Source organism: Pelodiscus sinensis, chromosome 1 (assembly GCF_052426305.1).
Source record: "Pelodiscus sinensis isolate ZL-2025 chromosome 1, ASM5242630v1, whole genome shotgun sequence".
In the NCBI taxonomy this organism is placed as follows: Eukaryota; Metazoa; Chordata; order Testudines; family Trionychidae; genus Pelodiscus; species Pelodiscus sinensis.
In genome coordinates this window covers 90,858,137-90,877,251 of record NC_143052.1, presented here as the reverse complement: position 1 = coordinate 90,877,251, position 19,115 = coordinate 90,858,137, and the positions used below count along the sequence as shown (strand labels likewise).

General features: G+C 48.0%; 1 protein-coding gene across 1 annotated transcript in view; it reads left to right on the top strand.

Annotated features, from left to right (window-relative positions):
- MEI1 (meiotic double-stranded break formation protein 1) overlaps positions 1-19,115 on the top strand; it is a 52,552-nt gene that overhangs the window by 2,212 nt on the left and 31,225 nt on the right. Inside the window, exons 3-13 of the mRNA XM_075935988.2 lie at positions 1,456-1,506; positions 4,186-4,259; positions 4,908-5,013; positions 6,018-6,221; positions 7,949-8,079; positions 8,594-8,708; positions 10,499-10,615; positions 11,414-11,513; positions 14,550-14,684; positions 15,028-15,142; positions 16,906-16,997. Coding sequence (XP_075792103.2) covers positions 1,456-1,506; positions 4,186-4,259; positions 4,908-5,013; positions 6,018-6,221; positions 7,949-8,079; positions 8,594-8,708; positions 10,499-10,615; positions 11,414-11,513; positions 14,550-14,684; positions 15,028-15,142; positions 16,906-16,997 — 1,240 coding nt within the window. The remainder of the gene's footprint in view (positions 1-1,455; positions 1,507-4,185; positions 4,260-4,907; positions 5,014-6,017; positions 6,222-7,948; positions 8,080-8,593; positions 8,709-10,498; positions 10,616-11,413; positions 11,514-14,549; positions 14,685-15,027; positions 15,143-16,905; positions 16,998-19,115) is intronic.

Genomic DNA, 19,115 nt, shown 5'->3' with positions numbered 1-19,115 from the left:
AGTCCCTGAGGGTGGGGGTGGTAGCCAGTGCTCTCTGTCCCCACTCCCAAGGAGCCTCCTGTCACTCCGTGCTGATGTCTCTGTGTCAGAGGCAGCAGCGCAGGGTGCCAGGCAGAAGCTGGTCTGTGAGGGGAGCCAGTTTAAAAACTAGCTCCCTTTGCAGACCAGCTGCCTGTTGCCCCACACTGCTGCCTCTGATACAGAGGCAGCAGCGTAGGGTGACAGCAGCCCCTATCCAGGGGCAGGGCTGAGCTCCCGGAACTGAGCTGGGCTCCTAATACACTTTAAATTCAGAGCCACAGTGGGGGTAGGTTCTAGACCAGGCTACTGGCCAGCCTGCTAAAAAATTTACTGGGGAGAGGGGAGGAAGGAAATGGGTGTAGTTTATAGCATTAACCTAGAAGCTTTTGCTTATCGGTTAATTGACTACACTATTAGATAAATATCCCAAAATACATGCAACTTTTTAAATTAAAATGAAAATTTAATTCAAAATTTAAATAATGCGAAATTACTCATGTCAAGATGGTCTTTTTTTGTCTATTTCACCTTTTACCAGAGTGAAAGTAAGGCTGGGTAAGAACTGGCTGTGCTGTGGCAAGAGCGGGCTGGGGCAGTCTGCTCATTTAAAGGACTAGCTGAGGGTGCACTGTAGGGGACACATGAGCTCCCAGTTGGGAAGGTGAGAGGGACTAGTGGTGGCAGATGCCTCCATCTGGCCACAGCCACCCAGCTCCAGCCCCCATCTGTCTGCTATGGTCTGTCCCCAACCCGCTGTGCCCCTGGGGCAAACTCTGCGGTTCAGCTCCAGTGGCCCTGCAACAGCCCAGCTGAAGTGCCCTGGCTTGGGCTCCAGCTGCAGCAGCCTGACCACCAAGGCCCCAATTAGGGCCCAGCCCCCATTTGGCCGCAGTATCCTGTCCCCAGCCCCGATCTTGGGGCAGGCCCTGTGATCTGGCCCTCATCTGGCCTCAGGAAAGGCTGGCACTGCCCCCCACTGCAGAACGGGTAGGAAGGGAGGCAGGATTCAGCTGCAGCGATCCTGGCCCGGCCTATTATCCAGCACTGCTGCCCAGGTGCAGCAGCCCAGCCCTGGCCAGGTAAGGTAACCTGGCATGGGTGGGTGGAGATAATTATTTTAGAAAAAAAAATAAACGTAATCCCAAAAAATAGCAAGCAAGTTTAAAGAGTATAATTAGCCTCTGTGCATCAGCCTATTGTGAATTGGTTATGGGGAGTACCTCGTATCCGACTCCCAAAGAGCAATATCTACCCATTTTTGACCAGAGAGACTGGTTGATCTCACATGAAGCAGTGCTACTGAATAGGGAAAATATGAGAGTCCTGAAAGGTCCCCAGATTTTTCAAAATCAGAGGTTACAAGCGCCAATACTGAAGGTCTCAAATGGGGGATATATTACGTAATGGTGGTTTATATGGGGATTGATCTTTCAGGGATGTTGCATACAGCAGAAGAGAGCAGTGCACTGGATCTACTCATTGAAGGTGAGAGGGAGGTTCTGGGTCTTACTGGCGAGTTGGGAAGAGAGATCTACTGTATCTGGTCAGCAGCTGATAGTCTCACAACGTCACAAAGAGAGCAGCTGTTCCCATTCCACGCTGGGCTGCTTTGCATGCACAGTGAGAGGGAGATAGGCTTCTAATTGTCCTTTTTTGGGGGCAAGCAAGTGCACAGAGTTCATATAATCTTTGGCATCTCTGCTGACATTGGTGTCTTTCTCACAAAAATCTACTCATTAGATTAAGAGCTGTACTGAGCAATAACCAGCTCTCTTCTGAGAGGGTAGCAATTTTCAGTCAGTAAAAATGTGGGCTGGATTTGACATAGTGACACAGAGATGAAGTGTCTGTGTCATATTACTAATCCTCAAAGATGTGCACATTCCCAAACCATAAAACAGTTTAATTTATTGATGCTTGATACCTGAAGGTTTTCATAGTTTTTAAGACCAGAAGAGACTGTTAACATCTAGTCTGAACTCCTGCATAACAAAGGGCTTAAATGTTTATCCCCTTATCTCTATATTGAGCCTGTAACTTACGTTTGGCTAAAGCATATGCAGAAAGGCCCAAAGTCTTGATCTGAAGCCATGAATAGTTGGAGAATCCACCATATCCTTTGGTAACCCGTTTAAAGATTTAACCAAACTTCACTGTTAATGTGTCACTGAGTACCTTAATACTGTAAATGGAGAAGAATATGTTCCATAAAAGCATAACATGCTTCAAATAAACCACACAATGAAAGCAAGATAAATCCACAACAACCCTTCATAGAGTATTAAACAATATACCCTGCCTTACACCATCCTATGTGTATTACCCTCATAATAGCTTTCTTGTCTGATTGTCTGCTGGAAAATTTTTACCTCTTAAGTCAGCTTCTATACTCGTGAAAAACCCATCATCTAAGTATGTCAGAAATTGCTTTGGTTCTTCATTTTACAGAAGAGGTGACCAACAAGCAGAAGAGGTTGTACAGATTTTTTTTTTTAAACTGGGAAAGCAGTTGTCTTGCTTCATGCAACTCACCTGTTGCTTTGTTAGTAAAGTAAAAATGATGTGCAAATGGCATTTAGTGAACCTGGTTTCTTGTTGATTTCCGTTGTTTCTCTTCCTCCTTGTCACTAAGGAAAATGGAATAAAGTTTTCTCACAATTACTGTGGCCAAAAATAATAGGTCTTAAATTGGTGCTGAGGAGATGGAAAAGTACAATTGGGATACCAGGCTGTAGAAATAGGAATTGATATGCAGAATAATCACAGCAAGAGTAAATAACACCTGGTTCTTATTTGTAGATCTCAAAGCCATTTACAAAAGAAGTCAGTATCATCCTATATTTGGGGAAAGCTGGTTTGCTAATATTCTGCCAGCAGCAGAGCTGAGACTGGCCTCCTGAGGCATAGTTCAGCTCCTTTCCACTAGGCTATTACAGCCTTTCTCTAACAGGCCCTTAGGTACTATTGAAAGCCTAGGCCTGCTCAAGTTATATCCGGTCATCAAGTGTGTTCTGATCTAATCTCCGAAAAGAAGTGTGGGAAATGTGCTCTGTGCCCTAATCATGGAGTGTGTTTGTGCTTCAAACAAGGGAACAATTCATTTCCAGCCTGATAGCTCTTCCTAAATTGATATCCTAAGACTGAATTACTTGACTTGAAGTTAATTTCCTTATAAACAGACTGCAGTCACTAGTGCAGGGTTTATGAAGACTTCATTACAGTAAGATCAAGCTGGGGCACAAGGGGTATCAAAACCCATAAGTGGAAATGCAGAAGTCATCTTACTTTTACCGAATTCACTGCCATGAAAAATGTGTCATGCACTGTGGCATGTGGTATTTTCTGTGCTTTTTTTTATACAGCTTTCACAGGGAGCCTAGCATGTGTCAAATTGGGTTCTGGCCAAAAAGGGAGTTGCAGGGTGGTCACAAGGTTATTTTAGCAGGGTCCAGCGTTGCCATCCTTACTTCTGCACTGCCTTGAGAGCTGAGCAGCAAGAGGGCTGTGATTGTTGGCCAGACACTCAGCTCTGAAGGCAGCAGGCCATTAGTAGCAGTTCAGAAGTCAGGGTGGTAATTCCATACCATGCCATCCTTCTTTCTGCGCTGCTGCTTTCAGAGCTGGGGTACCCAGAGAGTGGTGGTCCCTGATGGAGGGCCCTGCTCTGCAGGCAGTAGAGCTGAGGTAACAGTGGCAATACTATGCCATGCCATCTTTAGTTCCTCACTGCTACAGGTGGTGTGTCTTCCTTCAGAGTTGGGCTCCCATCCAAAAGCTGCCGCTCTCCAGCTGCCCAGTTCTGAAGGCAGTGCCACCAGCAGCAGCAGTGCAGCTGTAAGGCTAGTAATACCACATTCGCCCCTACAATAACTTTGTGACTGTCCCCCCTACAACTCTGTTTTGGGTCAGGACCTCAACAGTTACAACACTCTGGAATTTCAGATTTAAATAGCTGAGATAATGAAATTTATGATTTACAAAAAATCCTCTGACTGAAATAGATCAAAATGAACCGTGAATTTGGTAGAGCCCTATTTATAAGCACCCACTTGGGTGTTAAACACATACTTCACCTACTCATGTGTCTAGTAAGCTCTGTGGAAGATGTGTACTGAGTAGACTCTGATATGTATTGTTGTTACTGTTCCTGTTTCCTCTGCTCAGTTCTGGTGCGACTTGTGGCAGAGCTGAAGTCAGAGCAGTATGTACACTATGTGTTGGACGAAAGCCAGGAAGAGGTCAGTAAAGAATATTTCCTTGTCCTCTTTGGTCCCCCAATGAACGTGTGGAAGATTGCGCAGTATTTTGATTGGGCTCTTTTGGAATATCCTAAATGCTGTCATTGCCTTCATGACTTTGGAAATGTTAACATCTGCCCTGGAATTTTTATCATCCTCTTCCTTCCACCATGGCAATGCTGCATCCTCTGTGGTTTCTCTTTCCCTCCATTACTGCTGCAATACACGGGCAGTTTTCTAGACTGGAGCTGCTTGGCAGGCCTGCTCTCTTCATGTGTGCTTTCCTTGTTGCCAGTTTCATCACAAAATGTCAGACTTTCCCATGACACAGAAGCTTGGGAGAAAGCGGAGATGTGGGGAGAGATAGTTAGCTCCCCCGTCCACTACACATCGGCTTTGGGGGTGCAGCAGCAGGGCAAAAACCAGGAGTAAATTGAAGCTGGGAGATTTGGTGGATGTATTTAGGTACAATTATCAGGAAAAACAAAATTTTTCCACTAAAATGTATTCCTAACAGTTAAGAGGGTTCCACTGACTTAAAAGGTCCCTTTTCAAGGGATTCATTGCACTCTGAGGGGAGTTCAGTTTTGCATGTGTTTCCATTTTGGGTCACTTCCTTATTGGTGCTTTGTTTTCTTCCCTCCCCAGTTATCTAAGGCAGCAACCATGAGAGGGAGCCTGCCTACATTTAATTTACTGGGAAAACTGGCAGATGCCATCCCGGGCTTAGCTGATATATTGGTGATTGAACACGGTGAGTCATGCTTCGTTATATCATGGTAGTGTAACCCCTCCTGTTGGCTAGCCCAGTGTGAGGTTATTCAGCATAGGGGAAGTGTTGTGACTTCTTACACCACTGTGGGAGGCTAGGCCTGAGGCTGCTTGGTGTGCTCTGCGTTGTGTATTGTGTGTGTGAAGCTCAGACCAGACTCACTCAGACAAAGCACCAGGAACAGGCTTTATTCTGTAAAAAAACATAGAAGAGGAAAACAGTTCAGCAGCCCCTTCTCTCAGCATGCAGCCTGTGTACTGCTTCTAGCACAGTCCTTGATGAGTCCCTGCTGGGGGCAGAGGGCACATCCTGGCAGGAACTAGGAAGTTCTCCCAACATGCCGCAGTTTGTAGTCCACAACTTGTAGTTCCCAGGGCTGCTGCTGAAGCACACTGGACCTTGGGCTACAGTGGCATTTAGGGCTGTAACTGAGAGAGTGAGACAGACTACCCCGAGGTCACAAAGTGAGTCTGTGGCAAAGTGAAGTATTGGACCCAGTCTCTTGAGTTCCTGTCCAATGCTCAGCCATAAGACTGTTCTACTTCTTCTGTCCAGTTTGGCCTGTTGAAGACCAGCCTTAGTGGGTAGGAATTTGGAGCTTTGTTTGCCTCTTGGGAGACATGCATGTGATTACACTTTCCCAGGTGTCCCTTCTCCAAGGTAGGGTTGTTGGTGCAAGCATGCTCAGCCCTTGAGCAGAGGGTTGGAGGGATGTATTCTTAGGTGGTTTAACTGTGAGCCCCTCTGGACAGTTGTTCCAGCATCACTCACTTCTCAGAGAATCATAGCAAGTAGCCCCTCATCTCTAAATATAAGACTCAGGGAAAGAGTGGTCAGTTAACATGTGTTAGCTAATTTCAGTCTAACTCCGACCTCTTTTTGAATGGATAGGTCTGTAAAATGCTTGTGGAGGATTTTGCAGGGAATGAGCCAGATGATTACCAGTGTTTTCGCTCAATAGTGGGCATTGTTGTTTACCTCTCTAGGTAACTTAATGGAACACCTGCTGGCAGGCTTGATGTACCCCAATGAGGGTGTAAAGGCTGCTGTCTGCTACCTTTACGGCAAGCTGTACTCTTCCCCCATCAGTTCAGAAAGGCTGTCAGTGTACTTCACAGAGAGGCTGTGTGATCTCTTCCTGGCTACCCTAGGGAATGCACAGACAAAGGAACTGCAGGTTAACTGCATGGGTAAGACACCTCAGATAAAGAAAAATGGAAAGATTATCTTTGATAGTTGGGTGTCCTAATGTGTGTGCTGGACTCAGGATTGTTCCTCAGAAATCTGAACGTGCAAACTGTCAGCTGGCTGGACTGTTCCATAGGTGATGAACATACTTGTCCATAGCTGCTGGTCCCTTCTTTTACTGTATAACAATTGTTCATCCAGCTCCACTGCCAAACCCTCCTGGTATAACCAGGGAAGCAACACATCCTGTTCCATCTTGTTGCTGGAACCTCTGTGGTACCTGATGTAACTGTCTCTGAAGACTCTCCTCCCCTTCCCCCCAGACTGTGGCTTAACCTGTCCCAATTTGACTGTCATTTTCCTGGAAATCAAGTAATTCCCTAATGTTAAAGTGACTGATTTCAGCGAGGTATGTAAGCAACCAGTCGACAAGCATATGCTTATCGGATAGTCAACTAGAAACTCGACTAGTTGCTTGCTCCTTCCCTTGCTGCCTCTATCAGAGAGAGGCAGCAAGTCGGGGGGGGGGGCAGGAGCCAGTCCTGGGAGGAGCTGCCTTACAAGCTAGTTTTCCCCTCTCCCCCACAGCACCATCTCCCCGGGGGAGGCAGAGACTTAGCAGGGACCGGGTGTGAGCCGGGAATCAGCTGACTCAGCTCACGTCTGGTCCATCCAGCTGGCAGCTCTTAATACATTTAAAAGGCAGAGCTGCAGTGGAGTTATCTCCCAGGGCCAGGCACTACCCCCACTGCAGTTCTGCAGTTCCTCCCATCAACTAATCGATTTGTCGATGGAAATTCCATTGACTAGTTGATGAGCTGATTAAATGCCATTTAACATCCCTAATTTCAGCTCTATATACAATCAGATAGGTTGGTTTTATGAAGTGGCTATATTGAGTCTGAGAAATGTAACCTGGAGCTATGAAGTGTTTTGTAGTTCAGGCTGAAAATCTAAAATGGAGATTGGCTTCCTTTAGACTTCTGAGTGATGCAGTTAGAAGCTGTCTTGTATGCAGTGTGCCAGTTTTGGCCTCACTCACTCAGCTCAAATGCACACCACAAAGCAATCTTGTAGCAGACAATTCTTATGAAAAGTTCATTCAAACAACCTGGCTACATCACTTCTTCACTTACATTAAATTTTTGCCTACAGAGTTCCTTGATTATGATTTGCATCAGGTCATGTAACAATGTACCCAACGTATTTAGAATGTGCTACTTGTGCTAGTATCTTTAAACTTGCTGTTGTATAAAGGGTAATATTACAGAAGGTGTGAAAGCAGGTAGGCAGAATGGATATCAAGAGGTGTGAAGAATTAGTAATAGGATGTGGGGATGAAACTGGTGGTTGGGTCACTGACTCCAACTCAACAGAGAAGTGACGGGTTTTGAACTGCACTTTAAAAAGGAGTTGGAGGTGAGGGATCAGACAGCAGGAGTGGATCAGATTTTCTGGAGAGATAGTTCACAGGCAACTAAAGGATTCACTGATGGAAGAGGGAATGGAGAGAAAATCAGAAATGGCAAAGAGGAAAATTGGAGTGGGGGCAGGATGTAAGACATTGATGGATGGTAGAAGTAGTGAGCAGGCCCTGAATGTAAGCAGAAGGGTTGTGTCAAGAATACAGAAGTGGGTAGAGTCAGTGGTATGTGTCAGGAGAGGATGCGGTGGTGCTCAGGCCTATCTCACTCCCAGTTTGCTGCTTGTTCTTTCTCTCCCTGTGCAGGGTTGCTGAAGGAGCTGCTGAAATCTGACCATTTTGTATCTGTTATAATGAGCAGCTCAAGAAGAGGGGCAGATTCCGAGAATAATGAATGTTTGGAGGGAGAGAACCCACTGCCGTTAGTGCTCAAAAAGGTAATTGCTGAAGAGGTTACCACATCTCACAACATACCCTGGGCAAGCGTCCAGTCAAATTATCCATTACTATGAGGTGAATTATCAATAAGAACAATTATTAGTTGAATTGGTTCAACTAGCCTCATCTTGTCCCCATACTGATCAATGTCAGATGCTGCCCAGGAAGGTGGAAACTTGCGGTAAAGGGCCAGTTGTTCGATAGTGCATCAGTAGTGTCTGGAATTTCTTCCTGATCCCAGCTACGTTTGGCTCATCTCCGAAGCATAAGGATCAACATAGCTCTTGTAAGCGATACCCTGGCTAACGTGATTGCAGAGCTCTTCTTAGTCATGGGCTTCTTGGATGTTTTCCTTAATCTTGCTAAGTTACTATTTTGCCATTGCAAGTGTTACTAGAAAGTTACTTAATGAGATTTTTTTTTTAATTGATCACTTTCAAGAGCCCTCTGGGAATTTCCTGATCCCATTTGTGGCTTTGATTTTTTTTTTCCTTCATTTTTGCTTCCTCACAGCTGTTGCTGTCCAGAGACGAGATGCTGCAGGTGGCAAGTGTTCAATGTATGGCTGCCGTGCTCGTGCATTCTCCTGTCAAATATGCTCCTGCCTTTATCCATGCAGACATCCCAGGTAAAGAAATATGATCATGCCTGGTATGGATCGAACCTCCCAAATCTGGGACTCTCTGGTCCGGCAACATCTGTGGTCACGCAGGACTGGATGACCCTGGCTGGGGAACCCCCAAAGGTAGCAGGGCTGGCAGCAACAGGGTGGCCTGGCAAGGGAGCCCAGGGCAACTCCTGATGGCAGTGGGTGGGCAGCCCCGCTGGGCCAGTGTTAGAGGGTCAGTGGTAGGGCGAGGAGCTGGTAGCAGGGCAGCCAGCAGGGGAGCATTGACCTCTGCTTGTCTGGCAAACTCCCTCATCTGGGACTGCTCAGGCCCCGAGGTTGCTGGGCCAGGGAGGTCCAACCTGTAGTTCTACAGTGTCTTCCTCTGGCATACCTAACAGCGTACAGATTGTGCACATAGGGAAATTAGCTCTTATCATGAAATACATCCATCTTTGAGCTAGCCACCACAGCCATTCTGTACCAACAAAAGCCACCAACAGTATTTTAGGAAGACAAGTGAAAAATAAGCTCCCAGTTGAAATTATAGGGTGAATTTTAAGTAAGCAGAATGCAGTGTCCTGTGTTGAAATTTGGACAGATCATCAGGTCTAAGCGTACGTTTACACTGCAACACTATTTCGAAATAACTAGCGCTATTCTGAAATAACTTCGTCTACGTCTACACAACAGGCAGTTATTTCGAAATAGTGTCAAAATACTGTCAAGCTGGAGGACTTCTTACTCCAACTCCTGTAACCCTCATTGTAAGAGAAGTGGGAGGAAGAGTGCTCTTTCTTGGACTTCCTGCTGTGTAGACTGCCCCAAAAGCCAAAATAAGCTATTTCGACTTAAGCTACGCAATTGACGTAGCTCAATTTGCCTAGCTTATTTCAAGTTAAACCTTGCTGTGTAGATGCACCCTAAGACTCCTCTTGGAAAAAGTGCCCACAACGAATTACATGTTAGCTGTAATTGGCAACACTTCCAAATGTGCAGCAGTGCTGAGAGGCATTGGTCCAGTAGTGATTCAGAGCATAGACCATCATTTACCAAATAACCACCTGCAGCATTTGTATTTTCCTTTGATGTTTCCCATCCAAAGACTGACCCGGCCCAGCCCTGCTTAGATTCTGCATTGTCATCATATTACAGCCCATGGCAGTATAATTGCAGAACCCAAAGAAGCCAGCTTCTGTCCTGAATTAACCCTATATTATCCCCTTGATTTCAGTGGGATTGCACAGAGTGTAATTCAGCTCACATTTTGGCCCAGGATGCCAACCCAGGGAGATGTTAAACTTTCATTTCCCCTCTGCAGAGGAATTAATCACTTTGATTTTGTGCATTCCCCTTCTCTGGATGTGTAAGAGTTAGGAGGAGAGGTCACAGCTGCTGTAACAAAGTTGGCTTTTTATCCCTTCAATCATGTCAAAGAAAGTAGCCATATTTCAGGTGTTTGCTAAGTATATATTGAAAGGATAGCAGCCCACCTGCCTTCAGGATCCTTTAGTCAATTTATTTTGAGGGTGATGAATCCATCATTTTCCTCTGTGCTGCCTACCTCCTTTAAAGAGTCCTGAATCACAGGAGTCCTCGTTTTGGCTGGGCAGAGCTGGAAACCCTTTTTCCCTCAGGACTCATCAGTGCTGAGCGCTACTGTTAAAATAGTATGGCAGGGGTGTGGGAACAGGAACACGTTACTCCCAGTGAAAGCCTCTACAGGTTTTCTCTGGCCCCTTTCCCTTACTCTAGGGGCAGGTGGTCCATGGTGTGTGCTGTTTTATTAGGATGGTTTTGTTTGTTTTCAGAATTCCTGTTTGAGCGTCTCGCCTGCACCAGTGAAATTCTCCTCTGGTCAGTTTATTGCTGCCTGCTTCTCCTAACTGAGGAGCGGCTTTTCTTTTCCAAGTGTCACACAGTCTATGGTGGGTCCCTGTCCTGTCCTGCCAAAATTGCTAAAGTATGGGGGATGGGATTGGGATTTCAGAACCTTTTACTGCAAGGTCACTGGTCCCAGTCAGGTACCTAAAAACTATTCCCGTACCATGCTTGACTGGAGACTTCCATGGCATAGTTTATGGTGTGTCAGTCCAGTTCCTGATGAGCCTGTGTCCACATTACAGAAGCCATTGGCACAGTTAACGTTTACTGGAAAATTGCTGGCAGACTACAACTGGCCAGGGACTGAATAGGAAGACAGAAGCTGATTTCCCCATTAGGTTGTGTCTATATTTGACCTGGGAATGTGATTCCTAGCTTGAGAAGACATACTCACCCTAATGCTGCTTGAGTCAAGTCAGTGCCTAAAACCAGCAGTGTGTCTGCATGGGCACAGGCGGTGGCTTGGGGTAGCCACGTGAGTGTATCCAGAGGTGTGGGTGGGATTGTTCTCGGGTGGCCACCCTGAGCAGTCATCCAGGTCACTGTAGCCATGCTGATATTTGTAGGTACTAGCTCAAGCTACACCTACGTGAGCTGGGAATCTCACCTGCCAGTTCAAGTGTGGTTGTGGCCTTGATGAGTGGCAGCTGAGACGTGCTGGCAGGGAGCAGAGCGTATGGGGTACTGTTTGCTGTCACGGCCTATGCCCTGCCAACATCAGCAGCACAGAAGATCCTCCAACCATCATCCCCCTTTAAAAATGTATCCCCCACCCCTATTGTAACTCTTCCTGGGGTTTTGGTGTGTGCGTGTTAAAATCATGAATGCATGCTCTTCTGCAGGCATCGAGTCTGTGCTGAGAAGCCTGAAAGGGATCCTGCAGCTGAATAATGTGGAGCTGCACAAGCAGGGACTCTTGCTGTTCACTGAAATACTGAACCGGTAAGGGACCACTCTCCTGCTCCCTCACATGTCACTGAGTTCCGGGGCATTGTGAAGGCCAAGGGAGAGCATCTGTACCCCACAGAAGGGCCAGCGGGCAAGTTTCAGATAAAACTGACTCGACCACATATCACACCGCACCTACCAAAACAGCTGCCCCACAGTAGCTCTCTTGGCAGTGTCAGCAGAGAACTGATGGGCTGAGTGAACTTTCCTCTCAACCTTGGAAAAGACACCTCCAGGCTCGGACAGAAGGCCCCCAGGGCAGGCGGGGAAAAGGAAGTGGGTCAGGAGATGGGGTCAGCATATGTGAGTAGCTCTGCACTGCTTGTGCTGTTCTATGGCTAAACAGAGAGCACAAACGCCAGGCCTTTCAGTCCTACATCTTTCACTTTGGTTAAATTTTGCATAGAAAAGAAATATGCTAAAATAATGAATTTGTTTCCAGTCGCTCTCCTCTCTTCTTTTCTGCTAGAGAAGAGGATTCATGTGGTGACTCTTTTTAAAATCCCCCCATTATTTCTTTACGTCTTCATCAACCCAGTATTTTATCCTTTTTTGGGGAGGTGGGGTGAAGTTCCCCAAGCTGAATTTCTGTAGCAAAAAAATGAAAAAAGTGATGCTGTTGGCACAGGATGGTGCTGGCAGTGTAGGATTTGTCAGGAGAGAAACCAGGACATGGGAAGAGAATACATATGACTCAGAATACATAACTCTGTATTAATCATTGCAAATGGAAGAGAGGATAATATTTTGCCAAGCTAATGGCATTTTTTAGTGTGTGTTCTTGTTTGCTATGCTTTGAAGTACAGTTTTGCTTTCAGATCTGCTTTGTGCTGGGGAAAGGGATCCCATCAGTGATCCTCTGGTTTTTGCTCTCTGAGTGTGGGTTGCTGCATTGCAGTAACACCTCCTCCTCTCTCCCCCCGCCCCCCACTGCAGTCACTGGCCAAAGGGGAAGTTGAACACAGGAATCCATCTCCTGGGAATGCACTTTTTTGGAAGGGTTACTGTAGCCTGGGGTAGCTCAGCAAACTGCACCTGCAGGAGTGTCAGCACAGGAGGAGCAGTGAGCAGAGTTTGGAACCCAAGCACAGATGCTGCCATTTAGACCTTTCCGCCACACCCAGGTTACATCATAAAGTGCCCCAGTGCAGTGATGTTTGTGCCCCCAATCAGCAGAGAAGCATTTCTCAAGGATTAGTGTTTTAAACAAGAAACTAAAGTTAATTCAACAAAATAAGAAAGTAACTGGAGGAAAGTGGGGTTGAATGCATGGAGACCAACCTTCCCAAAAGCATTCTCCTCACCTGTCTCCCAAGCAGCTGTTGCAGCTATTCGCACAGCACTTACCTGAAGCAGTCATGCCCAGGCTGTTTGTGCATGCGTGCTCAGCTGAAATTAATAATTTTTTACTGACAAAATACTGCTGCTGCACCCACTCATGCTTACTTCTGGCCTTTTCCCATTGGTAAAGGCCCCAGTGCTGAATGTTGTGGCATTGAAGGCTCTGGTGTGTTCTGCAGTGAGAAGGTCAGGTAACCAGAGCTCTCCTTTTTCAAGAGCCAGAACCTTTTCTGAGGCTTAAAAAAACAATGGGTTACATTTATGTAAATGATTACTTTTCAAGTTCATGGCAGAATCTGTGCTTCCTCGCTCCATTCCACATTAAAAGTGCCACAGTATTGCAAGGGGAGCTCTTTTCTTGGCATTTCCAGCCTCTCCAGAAGCAGGACATTTATTTTCTTATTTAAAAATGTCCATGTTCAGGTAAGCATTCAGGTTCCAGAGTGTTGAGCATGGTGTGAAATCCCAGGTAGATAAGTTCTTTCTCATGCTAGGAAGGCTGTTAGGAAGTGTCTGCTGATCCATTCAATTAACCATCCACATTTTTGGGTTTTGTCCAAACCTTTTGACATTAGCCTGTCAAGCATGGTGCTAGGATCCAGCCATAGCAGAGTGATAGAGAGCACAAATGTTTTGACTGGAGACTACAGGCAGTCCCCGGGTTACGTACAAGATAGGGACTGTAGGTTTGTTCTTAAGTTGATCTGTATGTAAGTCGGAACTGGCGTCAGATTCAGCCGCTGCTGAAACTGATCAGTTTCAACAGTGGCTGAATCTGGATGCCAGTTCTGACTTACATACAGATTCAACTTAAGAACCCCAGGCATCCCCAAGTCAGCTGCTGCTGAAACTGATCAGCGGCTGATTCCAGGAAGCCTGGGGCAGGGGCTTCCTATAGTCAGCCATTGGTCATTTTCAGCAGCTGCTGACTTGGGGACACCTGGGGCAGAGCAGCTGGGGTGCTGCTGGGTTGGTCCAGTGGCGCCCAGAGCGGCGCTACGGGACCAACCGGCAGTGCCCCAGCTGCTGTACCACAGGCGTCCGGAGGAAAGCCGCGGAGCACGGGGGCAGTGGGACAGCCCAGACGCGCTGTGGCTATCCTGCTGCCCTCGGGCTCCGTGGCTTTGCTCCCCGTCCCCCTGGTCTGCAGACCAGGGGGACGGGGAGCAAAGCGGCGGAACACGCGGGCAGCGGGACAGCCCAGATGCGCTGTGGCTATCCTGCTGCCCTTGGGCTCCGTGGCTTTGCTCTGCTCTGCTCCCCGTCCCCCTGGTCTGCAGACCAGGGGGACGGGGAGCAGAGCAGAGCAAAGCCGCGGAGCACGCGGCCAGCTGACAGCCCAGACGCGTCTGGGCTGTCCGCTGCCTGCGTGTTCCGCTGCTTTGCTTCCTCTCCCTGGTCTGCTGGAGACCAGGGAGAGGAAGGGCCCCGTTCGTAACTGCGGATCCGACATAAGTCGGATCCGCGTAACTTGGGGACTGCCTGTACATGAAATTCATGGAGAGTAGTTATCTCAGCACAATTCCAGGACTTTGCTGTGTGACTTCAGGTAGCATGGCCTGCAGCTGTAAGACTTAATGTCTTTTGAGAAATAAGGACAGAACACTGAGGGCACCTTATTTTTCAATACTCTTTTCAAGCAGAGGTGGTGACAAAGCTTTTCTCAAATGCTCTGTGTCCCCTTCTCAGGCAGCCAGTGGAAATAAAGTTATTTACAAATCCAGCCATGTGTAAAGATGCAGTTGGTGTTCTTGTGGAGGCAGTAAAATGTCCAGTGCTAGAGGTAGCAGCTGAGGCTGTGAAAGCTGTAGCAGCTATGCTGAGGTAAGCAGGAAGGGATCTGGTGGGCTTCTTTCAGACGTATTTTGGATGTGACACATCTATCTTATCAATGTTGGCCTCTTGAGATCTACTCTTGTCTGTCCGAATCCATCCCAGTTGCTTACAGACCAGTTACAGGCTGAAGTCTTTGATCCTGTGTAATGTAGCTGCACCGCGTTTTGGTTGGAGTGAGCTGGTGAAGGTGTGCTGCTGTCAGTCAAGTCTTTCTTTGTGCCGACCTTGCTCTGAAACGTGATCTGCTCGGGAGCCCTGTCTCCAGCAGGGAAAGTCCAGAGGCTTCTTCCAACTCCCATGCTGCTGTCTTTCTTTCTCCCTGTCTCTGCAGGAAGGACCACTTGAGTTGCCCCCCAGTGCAGTATGTAGAGTTGCAGAAGCTGATTGAGACTGTGCTGAAGCGTTGCGCTGACCTCTCACCGCCACTCATTAGCAGGAGGCCTGCAGTAAGTCGAGGTCCATTGTTGCTCCTCAGCAGGGGTGGGGGATAATGGCCTTTGTGTGTTTCTGGGCATATGGATGTCACACACACTTCCCCCTTTTTCCCTGGGTGGTGAGCAGCCTTCAGGGATCCCAGAAGTTCCCCTCTATTCCTTCTCCGCTGGGAAGGCTTCAGATCCTCCCTAGTTGGGGAATGCTGGATACAGGTCGCTCTAGAGGCCATTCTTGCTTCTGCCACATCAATGGAAATGTGGGGAGGTTGGCTAAGAAGTGCAAAGCATTTCGTCTCTCAGGGCTGAGTATGCTCCTTCGGTGGTGTCGTCAGCTCCAAGACAGTTCAAGCTCCCCAAATTCAGGCTCCTTCCCAGCATGCTTCCTCTTTCATGTTTATTACTGGTGATGTTCCCCACTCTGCCTTTAAGTCAGAGGTCACATTCTGTGGTGGTGATCCTCCCCCCTGCTCCCAAGAGAGCTGTCAGCAATCATTTGGATTGCAAATCTGCTCTTCTTCTCAGGAAGGGGAATTGGGCAAAATACACAGAGGTATATCTGAGGAGGGGGAGAAGGAGGAAGGATTCCAGGTGACTGACCAGAAACACAAAGGTTAAGCCCCTCTCTTTTAGAACTATATGCATGTGGGTTTGAGTCTGAAGTGAGAGGAGCTGCTGGCTGAACCATAGGGTTGTACAGGTAGGTACTGAATTTTCTCTAGATTTGTGCAAGGTCTGAGTCATTTGGCATCTGTTGTTTTTGTCTTATCAGTTGGGGAGGCTATCAAGTTGTTTCATGCTGCTTGGTTAGATGTCAGTCTGTTTGCTTTTCTTGAGCTATGAGCTCCGCTAGCACTAAGGAATCTTGAGAGGGGAAACTGGGCTGTGGAAAAGAAACCAGGTATTGACTCCTTTTGACTCACGAAAGGAGAAAATGATCCTGCTTGTTATAAGGTGGAAGGGGTTTCAGCATCAGATGGGAAAAGGGCTCATGGACACGGAGTTTTCAGACTGCTCAGGCACCAATTTGTAAGGGTTTTTAAATGTCCACTTGGAAGGAATTTAGAGAAGAACAATTCAGATGCTTAAGGGCCTGTAGAAAGATCAGAAGAGTCATATATGTCATTGCTCTCCACAAATGACTAACACCCTGGTCTTGCAACTGAGGAGGGGCAGTCTGACTCCTGTGCTCCGGTGAAGCCCTGATAAGTAAGTGGGACTCTGGGAGCTAGGGGTCTGCCCATTCAGTCAGCTGCAGGATTGGGATCTAAGGAGGGCTATAACAATCTACAAGCTACTTGAATGAGGAGGAGGAATTGTTCAGGGCTGTCTGAGAGGCAATGAGATGAAACTGAGTTTAAAAGAAAATTAAAGCTGAATAGTGATAGACCATCTTGTTAGTCTTTAAAGTGCTACATAGTCCTGTTTTTTGTTAAAGCTGAATAGTTTTCCCAGGGCAGTGGTGGAAGCCCCCATTCCCTGAGCCATTTAAAACTGGGCCAGACAGACCCGACCCATGGTATTGTCCATTTGACACGGTATTGTTTACTAATAGATCTTTTCTATCTCTAACCTCAATTAGGAAAGTGCAGATTGATAACATTGAAGGAACCCATCTGTGGATGAAATGAGTTTCATTACAGGTTTTATCCCCCACCCCAGCTCTGGTTGGTTAGATATTTTTTTGGGGAAAGCGTTATTTTATAAACACAAGCTCTTGAGGATATGTCACTGTTTCTGTTATTTAACGGCGTGATCATTTCTCCTTATTCTCTCAGAGTCACCCAGGGCACAGCACTCAGAACAAAGCGGTGTTGCGACATGGGCAGTTCCTGCTCAGCTCTGTGGAAGGCTTCAGAAATGCTTGTAGGTGAGGAGATACCTGGATTTCTGAGAGTCCTGGCTCTGTCCTAGTCTACCAGCGAGTGAATCCCTCCCCCACATATCCACTCTGTGCCCAGGGAATGTTCCTTATCATCTTCCTTCAGCACCATGAGAAAGTGCTGTATATGCTCTCTCAGCACAACTTGTGGAAGGGCTGCTGTTTGGTGTGACTGCCAGCTGTTAGCCAGACACTAGGGCAGACTGTCCTAATTAAAGGGATCACTGTTCCCTTTAAGCAACTAGAGTGGATGTATTCAGTCAGTGGAGTTCTCCCCATGCCTCTGCTATCCAGCTGTTGAATGAGCTAGTCAGAGGCCAGAAATGATTTTTTTAATTAAATGTTTTGGTCAGTGGGGCGCTCTAGAAACTGGAGATTCAAGTTTTCTGTTCAGCCACATACTGTAATATGTAAATCATAGGCATTTACAAAGTCTAGTCCCCCTCTTGGTGACTCTGCCCAGATGTGGAAATCCCCTCTAAGAGAGAGCGGTATCTCTAGTGGCCTGTTTAATCCTTGGTTGTGAGATGCCAAAGGAAGGGGGATGCAGTCCCAGTTTGGATGGTTTTGTGAATTGCATGTACCCCATTATGTACCCCATTAGAAACTTGCCTGAGACCCACGAGCTCATGTTGGGTAAAGATCTGAACAGCTGTTAGAAAATAACTTCTGGTCACTAACCAAATTTGGTGGCTACACTAGTGGAAGGTTGCATTTCATTTCCAGTCTTCTCATTTTAGCCTGCGCTGAAGCAATGCCTCAGTACGGTGCTAGGGGGCGCTGTGCTGCTATAATACTGTTATGTAGATGAGATGCAAAAGTGGGATCTTGACCGCTCATGATCATTGTTAATGATCAAGGCTCAACAAATGCCCTCGCCCACTGCGAGTAGATTTTATCAGCTGGCGAGTGCAGGGGCAGGCTGGCCAAAGCCTGCACTGTGGGTGGCACGGCCCCATCCGATCCACTGGCTGGCGGAGGAATGGAGTGCCGCCAGGAAGGGGGAAGCGCAGTGATTCCCAGCGCCAGGCTGCCTGTGTGCAGCTCTGGTGCGAGGAGGCGGGGCACGAGCCAGAGGGCGGGACGCCGGCAGATGCCAGGACGCTGGCGTGACATGGCCCCGCTGATTTTAAAGGGCCGCAGCAGCTCTTCTCTGGCTGCGTGGCCCCGAGAGCTGGCAGTGGCACAGCCAGGCCCTGCCCCGCCAGCTCCAGTCCTGCCGTGGCCCCAACCCCCTCACTGGTGAGACCCCGCTCCCGGGCGACCACCCTGCTTGCTGCACCCGTCCCGCGCCCCTTTGTCGCTGCACCGCCCGTTCCCCACGCCGCTCCTGCTCCCCGGATCCCCTGCTCTCCCTCTTCCCTGCAATTCTCTGGCTCTGCGCTGCCCTTGCACCCTGCTCCCCTCCGATCCCTGCCCCCCCTAACTCTGTGCTGCCCATTCCCTGCACTTCCCCTAGACCCCGATCCCTCTGCCCCTGCCGTTCCCCGCGTCCCATTCCCCGTGCCTCCACCGCACCCTGTGTCTCTCTGGCTCTGTGCCTCCCGTTCCCTGCGCCACCCCTGTACCTCCCCACACTGTTCCCTGCACCCCTCTGGCTCTGTGCTGTCCCTGCACCCTGTTTCCCCTGTGGGTCGGGAGCGATGGGGTCCTTGTCCATAGGGAGAGGCTGGACAGGGCAGGGAAAAGGCTGCTGTGATCCAGCGGCAAGTGAAAGGGGGAGTTCACTTGCAGCGCCTTTGCCTTTATGGAAAAAAACAAATGAAAATGCTACTTGCTATTTATAGGGCTAAAATGCCCGGACAAAAATGAAAACAAAAAAAACCCCATTGCAAAATGCAAATGTGTAAAAGACAACAAAAAAAGGGGGGGGCAGCCAAAAATGTTTTTCTTGGGGCAGCAAAAAACTTAGAGCTGGCCCTGGGGGAGGGGAAGGGGCTGGGCTGAGCTGGACTGGACTGTGGGGAGGGGAAGGGAGGGGAAAAATATGGGGAAGGGGCTTGTGCTGAAGGGAGGAGGTCAGGAGAAGAAGAAGAAAGGGGAAGGCACCAAGGCACAGGGGTGCAGGAGAGACAAATGCCAGGGGGCCAAGTGCAGACAATGAGG